This window comes from Sinocyclocheilus rhinocerous, unplaced genomic scaffold (genome assembly GCF_001515625.1).
Source record: "Sinocyclocheilus rhinocerous isolate Xijiao unplaced genomic scaffold, SAMN03320098_v1.1 scaffold1584, whole genome shotgun sequence".
In the NCBI taxonomy this organism is placed as follows: Eukaryota; Metazoa; Chordata; class Actinopteri; order Cypriniformes; family Cyprinidae; genus Sinocyclocheilus; species Sinocyclocheilus rhinocerous.
The window spans coordinates 179,636-203,388 of NW_015641037.1; the positions used below are offsets into that span (position 1 = coordinate 179,636).

Sequence of the window (23,753 nt, forward strand, 5' to 3'; positions counted from 1 at the left end):
AGCAGGCTCAGAAGTTGGGAATACGTGGAAAGTCACCACTCCCGAATGAGTTCGCACGAGAGAACGTAATCTTTTAGCTTTAACCAAACATTCTAAAAAGAACACTCAGAACACCCTCCCAATTGTACTTGGGTGCATCAGAATTGAATCGATAATTATGAATGATCTATAACGAATTATCTATTATCTATATTATAATTAAGTTTATATGATAAATCCTCAAATCAAAACTAAAAACCTGAACCTCTCTGTGCTGTCTCATCTGGACTTGTTCCTATCAATCCCACCAATCATACGATATCTAACAGCAGGGAATCATAAGTATAAAACTGCCTGGGAGGCTGAACATCTGTCCAGTGCTGTTTGGAGAGATTGCATAAAGGCCGTCCGTTCCCAAATGCGTAAACGTCTGCAAAGACGCATCAGAAAACATGTTTATCCTTCTTTATCTGAGCTTTTGGAGTGTGTTGGGGTCTCACAGTCAGAGCTTGAGCTCAACAGCAGCAACAACAACAACATTGCAAGCATTTGTGACACCTGGAGAAGACAACGGCCAATGCACGACCTGTCAGTTTAGACAGCAGAGTAAACTCATGCGCCTGCACTCCATTAAGTCTCAGATTTTGAGCATCCTGCATCTAGAACAAGCTCCGAATATCAGCAGAGACACGGTCAAGCTACTCTTACCCAAGGCACCTCCACTGCAGGAGCTCCTGGATCAGTATGACCAAAACGGAGGCATTAGTGAGGATGAGGAACAAGGCAGCAGTGAGACCATCATTACCATGGCCACAGAAAGTAAGTACCAAGATGCACTGCAATATATAGTGACCACAAACGTGTGGACTCAAAAGTCACACTTAGAATGTATGTCAAGTTACTTCTGTGAAAGTTCGACCATCAGTTGCAGATGCTACTTTGTTTGTTATATTATTATTGAATGCAATGACATTCATAGTTTTTGAAGTGTGGCTTAAGTGTCCAAATACATTTGAGGGTCTGAAATGGTTGACTATGAACCGACTATGGTTCATTCATTCAGCTGTTGTTGGAAGATGGCCAAAGGCAACAAACCTTGTTTTACGCAAAGCTGAGCACCAAGAGGAAACATACAAAGCACATTTGGCCTGTGAAAATAAGGGCTCTTTTCAAAGACTTTCAATGGAAACCTTAGTTTCTGCCAAAATACAGTAGTTACTCCATAAATGTTACATCAAACTGTGGTGATTTATATTTTCCAACTGTGTCAGCAGAAAAAGAGAGTAAAGAAAGATTAATAAAGGTTCTTATACTGATTGGAGAATTAAAATTTTGTAGCAGTAACTCTAACAACAATAGGATTTTGACATAAACTTTTGCAGGGATGGGCAACTCCGCCCCTGGAGGGCCTCTGTCCCTCAGATTTTTGTTCCAAATGTACTAATAAAACATACCTACCTGGAATTTTCAAGTGATCCGTTTTTTTAGGGTTGGAACTAAAATCTGCAGGACAGTGGTCCCAGGAGCAGAGTTGCCTATTGTTTAGGGATGGTGCAACATCTTGTCAGTGGGGCTGTTGTACTCTTAAAGGGACAACTTTGAACCTTATCTACCTTTGAAAGGTGCATACTAGTACATTAGAGTAGTAACATGTACCCTTAAGGTACTACTGTGAACCTTTAGGGGTAAATAAGCTGCTAAGTTGTCCCTTTAAGGGTACTGACCTGGTAACAAGTTCTTGTACAGAAGCAGGCTTCCTCAAATCTTGCCCTGGAGGGCCAATGCCCTGCAGAGTTTAGCTCCAACCTTAATCAAACACACCCAAGCAAGCTCATCAAGGTCTTCAGGATCTCTAGAAAATCACAGGTAAGTAAGTTTGATCAGGGTTTGAGCTAAACTCTGCAGGGCAGTGGCCCTCCAGGACGGATTTGAGGAACCCTGCCCTAAAGGTACAATTTTTGCACATTTTATTTTCTGAGAGTGTAAGATGAAAAAGGTATACATGGTCTTAGTAAACTTTATACCTCGCAGCTCAAGCCTTCACCCATCTTGAGGGAATGCCAAAGTGTTGCATGTTCTCACTGAGCCCAAAGATTATGCCTAACAGCATCCTCAAAGCCCTGCTCTGGATCTACCTCCGACCAGCTGAGGAGCCAACCACAGTCTTCATCCAGATATCTCACCTGAGGTCTTTGTCTGAAGGGAGCAACCACTCAAGAATACGAGCACAAAAAATTGACGTGAACGCCCGGACAAACTCCTGGCAGCACATCAACATGAAGCAGCTGTTGCAGTTGTGGCTCAAACAGCCTGAGAGTCACTTTGGGATAGAAATCAAGGCCTTTGATGCAAATGGAAACGATCTGGCTGTGACCTCCGCAGAATCTGGAGAAGAAGGACTGGTAAGTCAGTGCATGCATTGGTACTTAGGTCCATGCTTCTTTAGGAGTCAACAAAGTATATTTGGCTTGTCAAATGCTGGACAAACTTTGATTAACAGATCTGCCAAAGATTTATGAAAGTGTAGCTCCAACCCTGATCATACACACCTGAACCAACTAATTAAAGGGATAGTTCACCCAAAAATGAAATTTCTGTCATTAATTACTCACCCTCATGTCGTTCCAAACCCGTAAGACCTTCGTTCATCTTCGTAACACAAATTAAGACATTCTTGATGAAATCCAAGAGCTTTTTGACTCTACATAGACAGCAATGTAACTGACATGTTTAAGGCCCAGAAAGGAAGTAAGGACATCGTTAGAATAGTCCCTGTGACATCAGGGGTTCAAACTTAATTTTATCAAAGACTATAGAATACCCAAGACGTGTCACTCGTATAGTTTTGAATGGGGAAAAATGCAACACTCAATATGGCCACTCAATCGCAGGAAGCCCCGCCTTCTGAATGAAAGAGCCCATCGCTAATCTGTAAAGTCAGAGCGTCACTGCAGCTGCCGTTAGAAGTCCCGGTTGCTATAGAAACAATCAGCATTCTGAGATGTGTGCTCAGGACTGCGCATGCGCACTGGCTGTGCCTGAATAATAAGCTTTTTATAATGCTATTTGAGCAAAAGAAACAACATTTATGTTGTTATACAGTTGTTATGAGATTTCTTTGGTGATTTCAAATATGAAATTTAATCGCAAGTTTACTGAGCAGTTTTGTAGAATTTGATGTTTCCCCATACAAAGTGATAGGAGCTGCACTTGCATGCCCGAGAGGTGTTTCAAAGATGGCCGCCGAGTGACATAACTTGTCTTAAAGGGACTTTGATTTTATGAAGCTACAAGAATACTTTTTGTGCGCAAACAAAACAAAAATGACTTTATTCAACAATTTCTGCTCTTCCGTCACATGGACTATTTTAACAATGTCGTTGTGAAAGCGAAACTACTTTGTTTGGCCTTCCAAAAGAGGACATGACTAGAAATCAGTGGTTAAGTTGTATTTACAACACTGTTCCAGAACACTTCAACCCAAATATTCAGATGTGTGCAGCGTATTTTATGGAGGACTGTTTCCTGATCCTGGTAGAGTAGACTACAATGCCGGCTTGTGTTCTGAAGATGAGGTCTTACGGGTTTGTCTTACAAGGTACGTTCAAAATCCACAAAGAGCCATTATATGCTTGAACATAGATTTGATTGGTAAGGTTTGTTTGGGGTGTATAGCAATTAATATCAAGTATGTTCTTAATTGCACTTTTGAACTTCATTGACCATGACTTAGCTAATTGTTCCTACGTCCGCCCTTCCAGCAACCCTTCCTGGAGGTGAAAATATCAGACACTGGCAAGCGGTCCAGACGGGACACCGGCCTCGATTGCGATGAGCATTCCACCGAGTCACGTTGCTGCCGGTATCCACTCACCGTTGACTTCGAGGAATTCGGTTGGGACTGGATAATTGCTCCCAAGCGTTACAAGGCCAATTACTGCTCCGGTGAATGTGTGCAGAAGTACCCCCACAGTCACATCGTCAACAAGGCCAACCCTCGGGGAAGCGTAGGCCCCTGCTGCACGCCCACCAAGATGTCACCCATAAACATGCTGTATTTCAATGACCGTGAGCAGATAATCTACGGAAAAATCCCTTCAATGGTAGTGGACCTTTGTGGCTGCTCTTGAGCTTCTTGAGTAGCTACGACAGCAAGCCCTCACTACTCTGGACCAGAGGGGAAGTGAAAATAAACTTTACCTTGTCCCTGACAAAATAGTTCCTGCTAAAACAATTGACCACACCAGGATCCCAACAAACCAACTTATCCAATTCTTTTAGTTCGTTCTCATCGACTTTTGCACACAATGACAATAGTACCAAGGTGACAAGGCTTTCTTTGTTTATGAAGGTATAAGCCTTCCTCTGTGAATGCATTTGAGCACAGAGATGACCTGATGGGCTTTACCAGCTTGATAGCAGAATGTAAAAACTGCAAAAAGTACTTTAAGTTTTAAATTAATGTCAAAGTGGGTTGTATAGTTGATTATTTATATAAAGTCACTTATCCCCCAGTGACCCAAAAACAGGAACACAGACCCAGAAACTCACTCAACATGACGTCCAAACAATAGACTTTAGGAATTCTGCAGTTTCATAGCATATGGGTAGTTGACATATAATAGGGATAAGATAACTCTGTTATTGCTGTAACTGGTCATAATTTTTACATTTACAAATAATCTTTACATGCTTTTTAGACATTGCTGGAACATGTCAACTACCCAAAAGCCTGCATCTTTTGTTTCTTGTCAAAAAACACTGATTAAATTGCCAATTCACTAGTTAGCCTACATAATGTCATAGGCTAGAGATGAGCATAGAGATGTTTTTTAAAACATGGAATTAATTGTATAGATTCTACGGTTCAAAATCATGTTGTAGTTTTGATCTGATGCACCAAGTAAAATGCCTGTTATTGATGTCTCTGAGTTGTTTTCGTGTGTCCTTAAAGGACCTCTTCAGTGTTGTCCCTTTGTAACCCTTAACAGAGTGACACCACTGACACCATTCCAAGCATGTGGAGCACATTATGGAGCTCAAAAGCAACAAACCCATATTCCATGGAAGCTAACGCCTCTCTTCTGTTATTTTGTTCTCTGGAGGGCTCCCCAGTGGGATGGAGGCCCTGTGGGGCAACAACAGTAGAAGTCTGTCCCCAGGACAATGAGTGCACTTATAAATGTCTTAATTTGATTTTTCAAAAAGGTTTGTGCATATCATTTAGCTGTGTGATTCAATAGTAACAGTTAGGGAGGTTGTATAGTTGATTATATATATTGGATATATATGTACATAAATATTAATGTGTGTGTGTTTATATATATATATATATATATATATGTGTGTGTATGGTGCATAGTTAGGACAGCAAATCAAATAAAAAACGTTAAAAAGTATTTATTTATATGCTGTCCTAACTATGCACGATATATGGTTAGTTGCACTAAATGTTTATGTAGTATATAAAATAAAATAACCAAAAAAAAATGCTTGCCAACATTTAAAAGGCAGGACAAAATGCATTAGTTGCAATAATACACACACTGCAATCAATAAGTTGCCAATTATGCGTCTTCACCTTAATTGACCCTATGTCCACATCTATTCCTATAGGCCTGTCACTTATGCCATCATTTTACTCTTAAAACAAATTACTTTCTTATAACAAATTACAAAAAGAGATCATAACATGCATTTCTCCCACAGTTTTTACGCGGTGATGAAATAAGCACCTTTCTCTAGTCTACTACGCAGTTTCAGACTTTCAGTTTCTTATAAATCACGTGGGCTGCGTTATAACGTCTGGTCCAAAATTCCACCTTGCGTCATAAACGACCCCCAGATGCGCTGATTGGCTAGTGCATACGTAACAAACAAAATGTGGCTCGCTGATTGGTTCACCCAGCTGTCGCTCAAACATACACACACACACGCACACACGCTCCTCGCGCAGAACTACTGGGAAATCAATAACAAATCGCCAATAACAGGGAACTGGCCTGTTCTTCCGCGTTATTCTGCTGCTGTGGAAGACAAATTAAATATATCCGTGGATTCGTACTTTTACCGGATTCGGATAACGTTTGGAGGTGAGTAACAAAATAATAACTTTAATTTCCGCGTTCATTTTTTTCTGCGTGAAATTTTACAGGAAGTTTTGATCTCACGTTTGATTAATGCGTGATATTATCCTTATAAAGAATACATGTAATAATTAGATCTCACATGTTATTAGAGGATTTTTACTAGTAAGAACGCAATGGAAAACATAAAAGGCCTTTATATATATAATAAGGTCATATGTAAACTCTTCTGCAGTTTACATGTGGCCCTCATGAATGCAGGCAAAACAATATCATGTGTTCATGAATTCTGTTATATCTAATAATATTAATAATAATAATAAAAAAACAACAACAACAACAACATCGATCAATATAGCATTGTTATTATTGATTCCAATTCAGACTGAAAGATCAAACTTGCTGAACAAATTTTAAGTATTAAAAAAGCCACACACATGCACCCACCACGTTTACCTAGCTGTCTGAATGAAGAAACAGTAGACGTGTATTGTATTTATATAAAGACTTAAAACATATTTATACAAAAACAATACCTCCAAATCATACTCTACACATGTGCACGCACTCGCACATTGTTGTTAAGCATAAAAAATAAAATAAATATTATGTACAGTCTTTTTGACATTACTAATTTAATGTTCAATTACAAGTTAACGATGGTTGTTTCTGCTTTAATATCTTATACATTAATAAAATAAAGGTATCATAATTGGCTTGTAACGCAATCTAATGTTCTGTTTTAATGTAAGTAAGCATACATATTCAAACTTCTGTTATTCTTATTGTCCTGGTTTTAATTATGCCTACTGTAAACTAAAACTATGAAAACATTTTCATAACAATAATGAAAGATTTTAAATATCTCGTTGTCTTAAAGCACAAAACACCTACATTCACTACAGACTTTGCCATACAATAAAAATGTGTGCATTTTTAATAATAATAATAATAATAATAATAATATACACAGTTTTACACAAAAATTTTAGAAAATGTAAGTAGCTACTAGGTTAGAAAAACACACCACACAAACAACTCTCAAGATGTAATGAGCCATTCATTCGAGATAGAAATCTCATTATCTTACATCTTGCAGAGAAATGCTTTGCTCTGTTGAAATCAGCTTTGTCTGCTTTTAATGTGATTTTTGTAAAAAAAAAAACAAAAAAAAAAACTGGCCTGTTTTTTATCAACCATAATTTGTCATGTATTGTAACTCCCAGCCCACAGAGTTGCAGAAATGAGTCAGTGGTTGGAGCTTCAACAACTGGATTCAAAGTTTTTAGAACAGGTCGACCAGCTGTACGATGACAGCTTTCCAATGGCCATCCGGCAGTACCTCAGCAGCTGGATAGAAAGCCACGACTGGTGCGGACCACCATTTTACATCTTTACAACTGTGTCAAACACATAACCACAACCTTTTGCAAGTATAATAATGCTAAACTAAGCAACCTGTTGATTCTTAACAGTCTTTATTTTGAAGTTAAAAAGTTAATATTAATTGAAATGATTAATATATTATTAAAATATGAAAATTGTAAGAAATATTTTTTTAAATGTGCATTAACATTTTTAAGGGTAACTGGAATAATAATATTAGCATATTAATTCTATTTTTAATATTTAAACATGAAAATATGAATGAATACTTTTTAAGGTGCATGTTTTAAAAAAATATTTGATAAAATATGAGAATATGAGAATATTAATATGTTTAATGTGCATTCTTATTTTTAAATTCAATTAGAATATTAATATGAACATGTAAAAATAATATTATTTACAAATATTAATGAATACCTTTTAAATGTGCATATTTTTTAAAGTAAAAAAAATCAAAATAGTATTATTAATTATTATTATTTTTACATTTTTATTTTAATTAATATTTATTTATTTTTACAGGTAAAGACATCTACTCTTTACCAAAAAAGCAAAATAACTGTTTATTGTAAATAAGGCCTTCATGTTGAGATCACATGATGTTAATAAACTAACTTCAGATGAACTTACTTCAAATATGACATCTTCCAGAAAAACAATATATTCTGCACACAATTAACCTGCGGTAACATCATATAAACGGCATCATGGGTTGTCCAGAGCTAGTGAGGGCAACAGAAAGGCAAATTCTACAGTATTAGTTGTTCAATAAGACAAATAAGAATCAGTGCAACATAAATAAATAGTTTTTATTGCCATTTTTTATTACTTATTAAATTTATCTTCCCGATAAAAGAGGCGTTATGTAGGCACAAATATAGGAATTATGTTAAAAATAGAATTCAAACCAGTTTCAGCTTCATTTGATGTGAATCATCTGTCCTTTGTTCTCTTAAAGGGACCATGTTGCTAATGTGGAGAATGAGTCTCTGGCCACCGTGAGGTTTCATGATCTTTTGACCCAGTTGGATCACCAACACAGCCGCTTCGCGATGGAGAAAGACTTCCTGAACCAGCACAACATCCGCAAGATCAAGAGGAACTTGCAGGTGCCTGTCTGCAACTGGCTACACAATCATTTCCTTTTAGCATGTGTGTCGCAGCCTCTGAATCATTAGGCAATTAACAGATCAGAAAAACAAGTTGCAACATGCAAACAGTTGAGGTTCTGAGTTAACACAAACCTTGTGTTTCAGAGCCTCTTCCAAGACAATCCTGTTTCCATGGCGATGATCATCAGTAGGAACCTTAGCGAGGAAAGGAAGATTCTGGCCGCTGCCCAAGTGTCAGAGGTCAGGAATGAATAAATGACAACCACTGATTTCCAACACTAAACCGTGAAGTTGAATATGCCATTTAAATCTTTATCTAAATCATTTTAAAATAATAGTTCAACCACAAACAATTTATCGCACATCGCACATCTGTAAAACACAAAGAGATATTTCACAATATTGTCCAAGCTGCTCTTTTCCACATAATGACATGAAGTTAGTAATTAGTATTTCATTACAGAATCGAACCGAAAGCACCCAAAATGACATGATCGTGGAGAAACATCGAGAAATGGATGGAAGGGTGAAAGACATAAAGATGAAAGTACAGGTGATGTACACAAAAACTATCGCATTCTATGTCTAATTCTCATAGAAAAGTTGTGTAAAACATCTTTTTCAAATTTCCCTTCAGGACACAGAGCAGACTATCAAAAATCTAGAAGACCAGCAAGACGAATACGACTTCAAGAGCAAAACTCTACAAAGCAGAGGTAACAGGATTAAAAAATGCCTTATTTGTAGTCAAAAAACAACTTTTCATTAAATGTGTGGCCATATTACTGAAATTTCAGCTAAATTTATGTATTGCTTATTTCGAGCGCGAAAATTCGTTGAACAACAGTAAGTGTGACTGCATCTTCGGTCAGAAATAGCTATTTATTTGAAAAGTATAGAAACTCAAAGTATTGCTTATTTCGCTCTCGAAAATTTGTCAAACATTGGTAAATGTGATGTACCTTATGTCAGAACTGAAGTACCGAAACTCATTATTGCGAATTGAAAAAATGGAACAATGGTAAGTTTCAGAACTAGCAAATTATTCGAAAAGTAGGCTATAGAAACTCAGTATTACTTATTTTGTGAAAATTCACCAAACTAGCTAATGTGACGCACCTCAAGTCAGAAGTAACTTTTTGTCAGGTACTGAAATTCGCTCGCGAAAATTTGCCAAACAACGGATATGACTGCACATTTAGTACCAAAACTCATTACTGCTTATTTCGCTTGTGAAAATTTGTTGAACAATGGTAAATGTCACCTCATCTTAAGTCAGAACTAGCTATTTTTTTCGGCAAGTACTGAAACTAAGTATTGCTTATTTCACTCACGAAAATTTGTCAAACGACAGTAAATAGCTATTTATTTGAAAAATATAGAAACTCAGTATTGCTTATTTTGCTCTCGAAAATTTGTCAAAAATCGGTAAATGTGACGCAACTCAAGTCAGAACTAGCAATTGTTTTCAGCAAGTACTGAAACTTGTTGCTTATTTCGCTTGCAACGTCACATGTAACCGCATCTTAGGTCAGAACTAGCTAATTATTCAAAAAGTATAGAAAATCAGTATTGCTTATGTCGTGAAAATTCACCAAACAATGGTAATGTGTTGCACCGTAATTTAGAAGTAGCAATTTTTTCGTCAAATACTGAAGTTCAGTATTGCTTCTTTCGCTTGCGACAATTCGCCAAACCAACAGTAAATATGACTGAACCTTTAGTCAGAAATAGCTATTATTCTGAACAAGTACTGAAACTCAATACTGCTTATTTTGCTTGTGAAAATTTGTTGAACAATGGTAAATGTCACCTCACCTTAAATCAGAACTAGCTAGTTTTTTCGGCAAGTACTGAAACTAAGTATTGCTTATTTCACTCACGAAAATTTGTCAAACGACAGTAAATTTGACACGCCTACAGTATGGTCAGAACTAGCTATTTATTTGAAAAATAAAGAAACTCTGTATTGCTTATTTCGCTCTCGAAATTTTGTCAAACATCAGTATATGTGACGCAAGTCAGAACAAGTTTTTTTCGGCAAGTACCGAAACTCAGTGTTGTTATTTCACTTGTGAAAATTAAGCAATGGTAAGTGTAACTGCATCTTAGGTCAGAACTAGCTAATTAATCAAAAAGTACAGAAATCCAGTATTGCTTATTTTGTGAAAATTCTCCAAACAATGGTAATCTGATGCACCCAAGTCAGAAATAGCTGTTTTTTTGTCAAGTACTAAAATTCAGTATTGCTTATTTTGCTTGTGAAAATTTGGTGAAAACAATGGTAAATATAACTGCACCTTAGGTCAGAACTAGCTATTTTTTCTTTTTTTGACAAATACCGAAACTTGCTTTCATCTGTTCAATAGAGGAACTGAATGGAACCATTTCAAAGGAAGACCTGAACCGTGAGAGACTGACTATCCATGCCATGTTTATGAAACTCAACGACACAAGAATGGTGAGAACATTGGTGATCCATCAGATTTTTCCTGTTCTGTAATGCTAATTGGTTAGCGAAGAGAAGCAGTTACTTTCAACCTTGTTTGTGTCCCTGTAGAAAGTGATCAGTCAGATGTCAGAGGTGTTAAACAATACGGATCCGGTGGTCTTTGAGCTAATCTCAACAGAACTGGCTGAATGGAGGCACCGTCAACAGATGGCTTGCATCGGTGGACTAACCAATGTCTGCTTGGACCAGCTGCAGAACTGGTAACAAACACAAACCACAAATTAATTTATGATTTCCTTCTAACCATACATTTTTTTGAGTAGTAATAGTAATACTAGCAATACATTACATTTTTTTTGCTGTTATAAAATAGCCCATGATTCTCTGGAAAACGAACGAAAATTATCATATTTACAAGATGTCATGACAACCAAATTTAATAGTTTCAAGATCTTCAAATACTGTCAAAGCTAATTTGTATTGCTCATAGTTATATTTAATTCTGAATTTTGACTGTACAATATGTATTTTTCTACATTGTTTTTGTACAGATGATTGCGAATACCAATGGTTTACATATTTTTTAGCAAAATCTAGTCTTTTCTATAGGAATTCACACAATCTGGAATTTCGAAAGATTTTGCACGGGTTCAAGTTAGAAAGCTGCTTTGTTCGATTCTTATCGACCTTTTTTGCTTGCGAAATTTTTGGCAATATGTAAATAGTTATAATTTCGCTACACTGCTGACATTGGGCCTTTTTTGTTCGCAAAATTTTATAAACCTTTTCTACCTGCAAAATTTTACGGAAATATTGACAGTATACAAATATTTTGACAATATTTAAATATTGATCATTTTGCTAGACTATTGACCGCAGACAATGGATTGGGGGTTTTTTTGCGAACAAAATTTTACCGACCCTTTCTGCTTGCAAAATTTTACAGAAAAATAGTAAATTCGTGACAATTTTGCTACACTATTGAATTGTTTTGCTCAAAAAAATTTATGGAAATTTTCTGTCTGCAAAATTTCAGGGAAATATTGATAATATTAAATATATTGACAGTATATAAATATTGATAATTTTGTAACCCCACTGACAATAGACTTGTTTGTCCACAAAATTTTAGAGACCTTTTCTGCTTGCAAAACTACACAGAAATATTCACAATAGTAAATATTTTCACAGTATATAAATATTGATAATTTTGCTAAATCACACTTTTAGGCTCTAGAAAATCACATTTAAATCATATATTTTTGTGTTGTGTTTGTTTTCCCCCTAAGGTTTACTTCTCTAGGAGAATCTCTGCTTCAGCTCAGGCAGCAGCTCAAGAAACTTCTGGAGCTGGAGCAGAAATTCACATACGACAACGATCCCATCACCCTCAGCAAAAGCACTTTGGACGACAGGATCATGTTGAACCTCAAAAATCTCATCACAAAGTAAGAAACCTACTTTGCTTGATACACCACTGCTGAAAGGAGTCACTGACAATGAATTCTTTTTGTCTATTTTGTCAGCTCCTTGGTAGTCGAGCGACAGCCATGCATGCCGACCCAACTGCAAAGACCTTTGGTGCTGAAGACGGGTGTTCTGTTCACCCTCAAATTACGGTAACTGTAAACACACAGCAGAGGATTCGCATTTCTCTGGATTTAAAGGGTGGATAATATTCAGTTGATGAATGATGAATCACATTATTTCTGTGCTCCAGGCTGCTCATAAAACTTCAGGAATTCAACCACACTGTTCGGGTGAAGGTGCAATTCGACAAGTACGTGTTGTACATACTCTGACTCAACCGTAAATCAGGGATTTTTTTCGTCTCTAAATTAGCTAGTCATTTAGCATACATGTGTAATGATTCACTTGTGTGGTTAGCATTTTTAGCTTAGCATGCATAAAAAAAAAACACTCCAAGATGCATTTCATTGTGTTAACGTGTCTCTTTTCACCTTTCAGGGATATCGGTGAGAAACGTAAAGGGTGTGTCCTACATAATTTCCTTATTCGCATACTATTTTAAAGGGGCAATTACCCTAAAAATTGAAATTCCACTTACTTAGTATTGCTCCTGTTTTAGGTTTCGCATGTTCAACATCTTGGGAACGGCCATGAAGGTGATGAACATGGAGGAATCCAATGGGATGGCAGCAGAATTCCGTCATCTGGTAAAATGAAAAGAAGAAATAGCCAATTATAGTGTAGCTCCAGTTTAAAGTCATAATTTAGTCAAATAGTAAGTAACAGTAACACAATTCTTTTTACTTCACAGCAACTGAAAGAGAAGAAAGTTACCGGAAACAGAACAAGTGAGGTGAGTTCAAAATGTTTTTGAAAAAAGCTCACTTCTGCTCTCCAAGACTGCATTTTTTTGATAAAAATACAGTAAAAACAGTAATATTGTGAAATATTATTACAATTTGAAATAAATATTTTCTATTTGGATATTGTAAAATGTAATTTATTCCTGTGATGCAAAGCTGAATTTTCAGCATCATTATTCCAGTCTTCAGTTTCACATGATCCTTCAGAAATCATTCTAATACACTGATTTGCTGCTCAAGAAACATTTATTATTATTATTATCAATTGTGCTGCCTAGTATTTTTGTGGAAATTGTTTTTTTCAGAATAGTTTGATAAATAGAAAGTTCAGCAACATTTATTTAAAATAGAATAAATGTCTTTACTGTCACTTTTGATCAATTTAATGCATCCTTGCAGAATAAAAGTACACATTTCTTGTTTCTTGTCATTAAATTGTTAAAAAAAGGTAAATTCTGTCATCATTTACTCACCCTCATGTTGCTCCAAAGCTGCATGACTTTCGTTTTTATGTGGAACATAAAAAAACTCCAGAAATCACATAAAAATGATCGAGAAAGTAGTCCATAACTCTTGTGTTCAGTTGTCCTAGTCTTCTGAAGTCATATAATCATTTAGTGTAAGAAACAAGCAGAAATGCAATTCCCTCTTGGTTTAGCTCTTCTTCACTTTTCAGCTTCTGCATAGTCAAGCTTTAAACTTGGTAGAACAACAGCTCAAACTGCCATTTTTGGCTAAATTCTTTCTTGAATGTTCGGCAGGGCCCTCTGATCGTCACGGAGGAACTTCACTCCATCACCTTTGAGGCTGAGCTCTGCTGGTCAGGAATGGTCATGAACTTTGAGGTCAGACGATTCTTCAGAACAACCGAGTTTAAAAACATAAACAGCACCAAATCATGATCATCATCTACTTTCTTCTCTCTCTCCATCTTCAGGCCACGTCTCTGCCCATAGTTGTGATCTCCAACGTCAGTCAGCTCCCCAGTGGATGGGCCTCCATCATGTGGTACAACATGCTGACTTCTGAGCCAAAGGTAAGTCCTCTTCCACACTAATGTTACGTACATGACACGGCTGAAAAGGAAACTAAAACTCAACTGAAAATAAATATTAGATTATAAACTTGAAAAATTAGAACGGTGGCCTTGGCAAATAATTGGCATAGGTTTAAGATGAAGCACTAACTGGAAATAAAGTAAGACTGTAATAAAATAAATTAAACCTAAATAGAAATGTTTTAAAAACACAATTTTAAAATAAAGCACTAAAATTACTAACTGGGAAAAAGAAAAACCTAAGTTAAAAATAAATTAAACCTAAGTAGTAATATTTAAAAATAACAAAAACAACGATAACAAAAATAAAATAAACAAAAATAAAAATGACAAAAGCTCATAAAAATACTAAGAATTTTACTAAAATGAAAATATAAAGATTACATGAAAGATGCGTGAAATGGCAGATAACTGAAATAATTTTAAGTTGAAACACAAAAATTACTAACTGGAAATAAAGCAAAACTGAACTAAAACTAAAACTGAAATAAAATAAATTAAACCTAAATAAACACAAGTTTAAAGTAAAGCACTAAAATTACTAACTGGGGGAAAACACCTGAACTAAAACAAAAATAAATTAAACCAAAATAGTAATATTTAAATAACAATAATAATAATGATGATACATAAATAAATACAAATAAAAATGACAAAAGCACATAGAAACTAATTATTTTACCAAAATGACAATGAAGATATAAATATTAGATGAAAAACTTCAACTAAATGATAAATTAGATATGGCAAATAACAGAAATAAACATAAATGAAACCTAAATAGAAATGTTTTGAAAAGAACAAATATGAAAAAATAAAATAACACCATCTCTAAAAATGTAATGAAATAAAATGAAATGAAAACTAAAGATATAAATATCAGATAAAAAACTTGGAAGCGTTGCCTTGGCAAACACCGGAAAAAATATGTTTTAAGTTGAACAATAACATTGTTAACTGGAAGTAAATAAAAACTAAAACTGAAATTAAAAATAAATTAAACTTTAATAGAAATATTTGAAAAAGAACAAGAACTAATAAAAATGACAAAAGCACATATTTAACAATCTTAAATAAAAAAAGTGAAAATATAAAAATAAAAGTGAAGTTCAAAATTAAGTCCTCTTCAACACTAATGGTTTAGTAATAGATATAAGCTCTACATGCATCACAAAATAGATGTCTGGAGGCTTTTCCACAGGTTCTGACTTGCCTTGAACTTCCATTTTCTTTGATTGTTTGTTCTCCAGAACCTTTCGTTCTTCGTGACTCCTCCTTCAGCCACGTGGGGGCATCTAGAGGAGGTGCTGAGCTGGCAGTTCTCCTCCATCACCAAAAGGGGTCTTAATCAAGAGCAGTTAAACATGCTGGGTACCAAACTCCTTGGTAAGTATGATACACTTACTTCACACTGAGTGCAACTGATTCTCTTGGAACAGATTAACTAAATGCACAAGCGTTCAAACTTGGGCCCACAGGACCTAAAGCGGTGATGGATCCTGAAGCTCAGATTCCATGGAATAGATTCTGCAAGGTTGGCCTATACAAGATTTTTTATTTTACTGATCAGTTTACCCATTAAGTCGAAATTTCCAAGTTCCCGCTGTTTGTTTAGTAGTGATTTGATTTGAGACTTGTGTTTGATGTAGTCTGGCAGTGAGAAGAACTTCACCTTCTGGCTGTGGATTGAAGGAATTTTGGACTTAATAAAGAGACACCTGCTGAGTCTGTGGGACGATGGGTAAGAAACCAGATGTTTGAATTATAAAAATCCAGCTAGGAACAACATCTTATATGGTTCTAGCTGGTCTAGATGGTTGATCACCTGGACCACCTTGGTCTGTCTGACCATTTTGGACAGCTGCCATTTCACATACCAGGGTTATTGTCGTTAAAGGTGGGGTAAGCGATTTCTGGTAGCCAATGTTGACATTTGAAATCACCAAAACAAACACGCCCCTACCCCAAAAGGGTCTCTCCCCTATTTTGATAGCTCCGCCCTGCACATACGTACGCAACCCAGGCTACGATTAGTTCTGTGAAACCAAGCAAAACCAATGTTACACCGTGTCTACACCGCACGCGAGTGGCGCGGTGCACTGAACGCTCTCTCCTCCACATCATGAGTAGACACGCCCCTTACTGCTGATTGGCTACAAGTTTGTTTTGCTAGTCGGCCGAATCAGTTTTCTAAAGCGTTTTTGAAAAATCGTTTACCCCACCTTTAACAAAAACTATTTTTTAATACGTTTAAGCTAAAGTACTCAAATTAATAACTGGAAATAAAAACTAAAACTGAAATAAAAATAAATGAATAGAAATATAAATATTAAAAAAAAACCTAATAAAAATAACAAAAGCGGTAAAGCACATAACAAAATGAAACACAACAAAACTGTCAATATAAGATGGAAAACTTTAAATGAAAATTAGTAATGTTGCCATGGCAAATAACTGAAATATGTTTAAGTTGAAGCCCTAAAATTACTAACTAGAAATAAATAAAAATTAAACTGAAGTAAAACTAAATTAAGCCTAAGTAGTTATATCTAAAAAGAACAAAAATGAATACAACTGACAAAAGCATAAAACAAAATGACTAAAAATTTAAATGAAAACGGAAAATGTAAAAATAAAAATTAATTCAAAATATTAATAAAAATGAAAATAGTACATAAATAATAGTAAAATAGGTGTCACAAAATGATTACATTTATGCATAAACAACAACAAAAATACATAAAGATATCTTTAGGATCATTCTGGTTTAAATAAACGAATTAATTCTAGGTTAAATAAATACAAACACAATTTAAATAAATAAATAACACAATTGACAGAATCTGTGGCAATTGTTCATTACCATAGGAAATCATTTTCCTAGATTTATTTTTAAATAAATATATAAACACATTTTAAAATTTGGTTGTGTCTAAAGTTTTAAAGTGTAAAAAGATGCCAAAAATTGTGTTTATAGTAATAGACTTGCACAATGGAATTCTACGTTAACCCTGTCTATCTTTCGCAGCTGTATAATGGGCTTTGTGACCAAGGACCGAACTAAAGCTCTGCTACATGACAAAGCTTCCGGGACATTTCTGTTGCGCTTCAGTGAGAGCAACCGTGATGGAGCCATCACATTCAGCTGGGTTGAACACGACGCAAACGGTGAGACGTTCCTTCACTCTGTGGAACAATAAAGGACTAATTAAAACAAATGTATCCGGTCTTGATATCAAAACATCAAAAAACAGCTAATTTGGGTTTGGATGTGGGTTTCACTTAAACTTTGGCTTCAAATCAAATCTGTTTTGCAAATGTAATGCCCATTACATAGGTTTGGTGTTGTGTTTGTTTAGAAGAGCCACAGATTCGCTCAGTGGAGCCCTACACGAAGAAGGAACTCTCTGCCGTCTCACTTCCTGATATCATTCGCAATTATCGCGTGATGGCGGCCGACAACGTCCCAGAAAACCCTCTGCGCTTCCTATATCCCAGTATACCCAAAGACGAGGCCTTCAAAAAATACTACTCCAAACCTACCGACAGTAAGAAACACACAACCATGTAAAACATGAATAAATTTATAAAAAAATGTATATACAAAGATATACTTTTGTTTATCCAGAGCAAGAACCAATGGATGTGGATAAGAAGTCACATGAGGGATACATAAGCACCACTCTCATTTCCATCTCTGAAATGTAAGTCAATGTTAACCCTCTGATGCTGCTTGCATAGTGGTCAAATTAATATACTATATTTTAGTTCGATGTTTTTTACTTAATATTTTGTATTTTAGGACATTTTATGGGATTAAATTATATTTATGGAATAGTTATGATCCATTTATTACCTGTATAGACCTGAAAAGTGTTGTAAACCTTGAATGCTTTGGAGCAGACTTACGTTTGGCCACTGTTTAAAGAAGAAACCTGTCAGATTATTGCTAAAGTGAAAAAAAAAAAAAAGTGAAAGTAAAAAAAAGTTCAAGAAGTTTATTATGAAAAATATACAAAATACAATTTTAATATTTTATGTGAAATATATATATTTTCCAAAATATGTTTTACTCTAAAACTGCATGAAAATCAAAGCCAAACCTAAGCAATTTGTGTTCCAAATTTGAGGTCGATATCACAAAAAATTAGCTTTCAGTAAGATTGTGTTTGGGCGCAGTTCCAAACATTTCCACTAGATGAAATTAGCTTCCCATTCATTTCTAATGTGGTAGTTTTTGATTGCAAACAGTATAATGGTGTGTGCACACAAAGCGAAGCGAACATTTGCATTGCGTTATCACTCTAGATTACTCGCAGAATATTTTTCGTGTCACTTGCACGAATAAAAACATCACGTATGCTCTTCCATTTTCTGGCACACTTAGATGTCTCAAACCAGATGTGTCAATAAGCTCTTCACTGATTGGATATGTGACAGCGCATAATGCGAATTTCCTGCTCAAGTTGAAATTTGTCAATTTGCGTGGAAGGTGCGATTGAGGCAAATATTGCGAATATCGCGTCACCCAATTCGCATCATTCTCGCTGCCCGATGCGAATTTGCATTTATTTGCATCTTTGCATCAACTTTGTATGTAATCTACTCGTACAAATAATTAAATTCGGTGTTGGTGTGCACACAGCCACACACCATAAGTTTGACTGCTTTTTTCAGGACTGTTTACCCTTTTAAATCATGTCCATGTTTATTTATTTTTTTTGTGTTCACATAGCAAGCTCCAAAACCTTTGCCAAATTTCAAACCATTCCGATTAAGTAAAAAAAAAAAAAACAGCACATAAATGAATCCCTTCCATTCATTTTAAAATGTAATTCCTCTGCTACCAAACAGGACTGCAAAAATAACTGCTTTTAAATAATTTTAGGCAGCCACAAGACTATAACGACACACTCATGCCAATGTCGCCTGAGGTTTACGGCGAGCTGGAGCGCATGGTATGAAAAATTATAATTATACATTTACTAGGGGTGTAACGGTACACAGAAATCATGGTTTGGTACGTACCTCAGTTTTGGGGTCATGGTTCGATATGAGTTCGGTACAACAGGAAATGTTTTTTTTAATTTTATTTTGAAAAGACAGTAGTGCTACATACATTTAGCATGAGCAGTTGTTTTTGATTTGAATTAGATTGTATAATTTCAAGATTTAAAGCAAAAACAGAATGGGCTGACTTTAGATTTGTGAAATTATGCTACATAAGACGTCTGCACAAAACAAAAACAGCCAGAGTTTGGGAGCCAAATGTGAAAAAGCTCTACCTCCTTTAGTGGACTTTGCTATCCTAGGTACTACCAAAAGTCCAGAGTTTTGCAACCTTAGGGAGCGTGATGGATTGTAGCATGGTAGAATTATATGGAGGTAAAAGGAAAAGAAAATGCCATTTCTGAAGATGGTCAGCTCTTCTCAGAGATACAATCATATAAACCCCCACATATTTGTCTTCCTATATTTTGAGCATCGCGAACAGTGAGCTTGATCTGCCTGATACAGTATTTTCTCCTCTTTACAGAGCTGACTTTAGATTTGTGAAATTATGCTACATAAGACGTCTGCACAAAACAAAAACAGCAGACGGACTGAATGAAAATGCAGATTTATTCTCTGACAGCAGGTGGCGCTTATGGAACAGCAGCGATACAGCGTTTCCTTGGTTACCGCTGTAAACAAAGCAGTTGCACATATAAACACTACTTTAAAATGCATTATATTCAATTCAAGTTTATTTGTATAGCGCTTTTCACGATACAAATCGTTGCAAAGCAACTTTACAGCAAATTATGAGCATCGCGAACAGTGAGCTTGATCTGCCTGATACAGTATTTTCTCCTCGTTATAGACCTCATAAAAATTCCACACAAATTACATTTTGGGAAATGATTGCAATGCAGTTTGTGTGCAATTCTGGAATAAGATCGGCCAAAATAAAACTAAAAACCGGTTCTTGTTTTGGGTTGGTGCGTAGATCGTCTCTTCTTCTGCTCTTTCCCGTTGTGACGGTTAGCGTTGCATTGGATTTGGATTGATCGCCTGTGACTGACTGTATTCGTCGTCTGACTGCATGAACCGAACCGTGACGTCCGTACCGTGACGGTTCGGGACGAATGCATGTACCGTTACACCCCTAACAGTTACAATAGCATTTAAAGGAATACTTACAATATTAACAGCACTTATTCTCCATTTCTCTTTATTTTAGAACCGATATGTCACCGATTCGTTAAATTTTGAGGTAGAGTACTATTATTATTCCTATGTATATATAAATATTCAATTTAAATAGATTCTGATACTGTTTTTTTGTGTTTTTTTCACAGCCCTCAGACTTAAGTCTCTCGTAAGTGACCTGAAAGGACAGATGATGCAGAAAAAATAGAAATGTTTCCTTCATTCTGTGTTTTTTCTATAATGCAAATGAAAGAGGAACATCTAGTCCAGGTATAGCCATTGGGTTTAGTTGTCCTCTCTTTTTCATTATAACGTTATTTGAAAAACACTGTATACGCTGTCAACTGTAGCACAAAGACTACCAAACAGATCGAATTAACCCCCATAGTAATGCTACTGTTACCACAGCACTCATTCTCGAAAACTTTTTAGACAGTGAAGTTGTGAATGAATAGCACTTCATTTAGTATAGCACTTCATTTTCTTAGATGCCAAGTAATAGAAACGGAGGAGAAAGTGAACAAAAAAGCTAGCTGGATAAATTTCACAAAATCTTATTTTCTGTAAAGAAAATTAAACCTATTTTTAGGACTAATAAGATTTTTTTAAGAGTTTAACATTTACTGTAATGCAATCAAATATTTTATTTAAATTAATGTGACAAAACTTTTAATTCTAAAACATTACATAAGAGCAGTATATGTCATACTGCCTTGGATTTTTGTATTCAAATCAGAATAAATTATTGTAGTACAGGAATTTAACTGTAATAACAAAATTACTGTATTACAGTAATAAAAATACATTATGAAAATAATGTGAACGAACAAAAACAAAACGCAATGGTCCTCAACAAAACTGGTCCTAAAATAGGCTTTCTTTTCTTTGTTTCTTCTGTTTGGTTTTGGGATAAAACACTCCAAAGATTCATCCAGAAAGAACTATGACATGCAGGAGTTCAGGTCTGACTAAACCTTTTAAGATGTTAGGTGTTTACTTTCCAAACACGTTTCTAAATATGTGAAAAAAAAATGACCAGTTTTCTTGAGATTTTCCTTAACTTGCTGGTGCTCTATTAGTGTTATGTTCAATTAATGCACTTAATGTTGTCATTTCTCACGTTTGCACTGGATTGTACTGCTGTGTTTAATTACAGAGCAATATTTGTTTTTGTCTTATTTGTTTTGGACATGATAGAAAGTTATTACTGTGAGAATCCATCTTGTTTGGAATGACTTAAACATCTGCACCTTAGAAACTTTCGGCACAGACCGACAATACGCAAACCCCACATTACCGAAAGAAAAGGTATTGTGTACGAATGTGTGAAAACGTTGTTAAAAACAGATAAACATATAAATGTTGAAAAAACGTTGCAAAAATGTTTTAAAATGGCAAAAAATGACATCTTTGAGATATCCATTGAATGGATATCTGTCTGATGGATGTACAGCTACAAGATAAGAAAAATAAATATCAAAAGCTATGTATGTTCAAAGTCTTTATTGTTTTTATCTAGTATTTCTTGTGTGGAATATATTGATCAGCTTTGACATTAAATTCAAACAAATCTAGAACATCTACAGCATAGCATAGTTAAATAATAAAAGCAAATTAAAAGGAAATATCACAACAACAACAACGCAATACATTCATAGCAGTAATAAACAAATGCAGAAAAAATTCGTAACAGCTTTCTCCGCAAAAACAAGAAATTACACAATGCAACAAAAATGGAGTAAAATATGACAAGGTTAACGAACAAAGTTGGATACGATCAGTGACCTACTTTTGTTTGTACTGTTGAGTCTCTTGGTTGAGTTGCTTAAATTTTTTTCCAATAAATAACAAATTGTCCACAGTTAATTGTGTACATCCACACACACACACACATTACAAAACACATTTACAATACTTTAACAACAGTGTCCTACTAGAAAATATTCACATAGTTGAGCTCGACTTAGCTTTGGAGGTTTTTCCAAGTATACGCGCGCCTCTTTGTCGTCCGTACTGTACATTAGAACAATCAATGTGCTTTTCCGCATACAACGTGCGGAAAGTTATGAAGTTACTTCACCAAATTACACAACTGACGGGACATGTTTAGACTGCATTTTGACCATAGCAGTCAGCGTTAATTCCAGTGCATTTTTGTTTGTTTATATTCGACTTTCAATCTTACTTGTCATTTCACCATGTACTGAGAATAAAACAGAAAATTAATTTTTTGCTTGGTTCTTTTTCCATATGATCGCTAAACTAAATCACACAACAAATCCAGTTTCACATCCTGGATTTAAATATCTTGCAGAAGAACCAAAGGTGACACTGCAACCCAGTTTGGATGTTACTTGTGTTGGTTTTCCACATAATTATTCATTAAGCAACTGCCATAAGATTTCCATTATGCTTAAGTATTGAAAAACGTTCCTGTTCAAAAATACAGGAAGTTCCTGTAGTACAATGAAAAGGTAATTTTGGTTACAATTTAGAATAAATTTCAATTTGTTAACATTAGTTAGGTAGATGGCTATCAAATACAGGAAATCCCTCTAGTACATTGAACGGGCAGGTACGAAAATGGTCCTTCTAGTGCTTAAAATTAATTTCATGATGCTTAACTAATGTTAGGTGTTAATAAATGGAAACTTACTATAAATTATATAGGTATGAAATACAGGAAATTTTGTAGTACAATGAACGAAACAGGTGGAAAATGGTCTTTCTAGTACTTTGAAGTAATCTTTGTAACAATTTACAAAAAGTTTCAATTTGTTAACAATAGTTAAGCAGATAAGTATCAAATACAGGGAATTACTGTAGCACATTTAATGTCCAGGTATGAAAATGGTCCTTCTAGTACTTTAAAGTAGTTTTGGTGACAAGTTTTAATTTGTTAACATTAGTTAAGTAGACATATTAAATCCAGGAAATTCCTTAAGTACAATGAAAGGGCAGGTACGAAAATGTTCCTCTTGTTTTAAAGTAATTTTGTAACACTTTACAATAAGTTTCAATTTGTTAACTTTAGTTAGGTAGCTGGCTACCAAATACAAGCAATTCCTGTAGTACACTGAACAGGCAGGTACACTTCACTAATGTTAATAAACTGAGATTTACTGTAAATTATATAGGTATGAAATACAGGAA

At 35.2% G+C, this 23,753-nt stretch overlaps 2 protein-coding genes across 5 annotated transcripts; both read left to right on the forward strand.

Annotated features, from left to right (window-relative positions):
* Window positions 1–374: 374 nt before the first annotated feature.
* On the forward strand, window positions 375–4,280 carry LOC107754254 (growth/differentiation factor 8-like). The gene is made up of 3 exons (XM_016570627.1): window positions 375–798; window positions 2,011–2,381; window positions 3,741–4,280. Exons 1-3 carry the CDS (start codon window positions 432–434, stop codon window positions 4,107–4,109), a joined length of 1,107 nt encoding a protein of 368 aa, XP_016426113.1. The 5' UTR covers window positions 375–431; the 3' UTR covers window positions 4,110–4,280.
* Window positions 4,281–5,917: 1,637 nt separating this feature from the next.
* LOC107754245 (signal transducer and activator of transcription 1-alpha/beta-like) lies at window positions 5,918–22,515 on the forward strand. 4 transcript variants are annotated; one of them, XM_016570614.1, is made up of 25 exons: window positions 5,918–6,071; window positions 7,292–7,436; window positions 8,413–8,563; window positions 8,711–8,806; window positions 9,030–9,119; window positions 9,204–9,282; window positions 10,936–11,027; window positions 11,127–11,278; window positions 12,308–12,466; window positions 12,545–12,637; window positions 12,739–12,798; window positions 12,987–13,010; window positions 13,108–13,195; window positions 13,300–13,341; window positions 14,113–14,196; window positions 14,289–14,387; window positions 15,659–15,794; window positions 15,887–15,942; window positions 16,058–16,149; window positions 17,437–17,576; window positions 17,768–17,956; window positions 18,037–18,112; window positions 19,297–19,366; window positions 20,632–20,664; window positions 20,750–22,515. In XM_016570614.1, exons 2-25 carry the CDS (start codon window positions 7,309–7,311, stop codon window positions 20,771–20,773), a joined length of 2,253 nt encoding a protein of 750 aa, XP_016426100.1. In that variant the 5' UTR covers window positions 5,918–6,071; window positions 7,292–7,308; the 3' UTR covers window positions 20,774–22,515. The 4 variants fall into 4 exon arrangements, with proteins under 4 accessions (XP_016426100.1, XP_016426102.1, XP_016426103.1 ...); XM_016570616.1 differs by lacking the exon at window positions 19,297–19,366; XM_016570617.1 differs by lacking the exons at window positions 19,297–19,366; window positions 20,632–20,664.
* The last annotated feature ends 1,238 nt before the right edge of the window (window positions 22,516–23,753 follow it).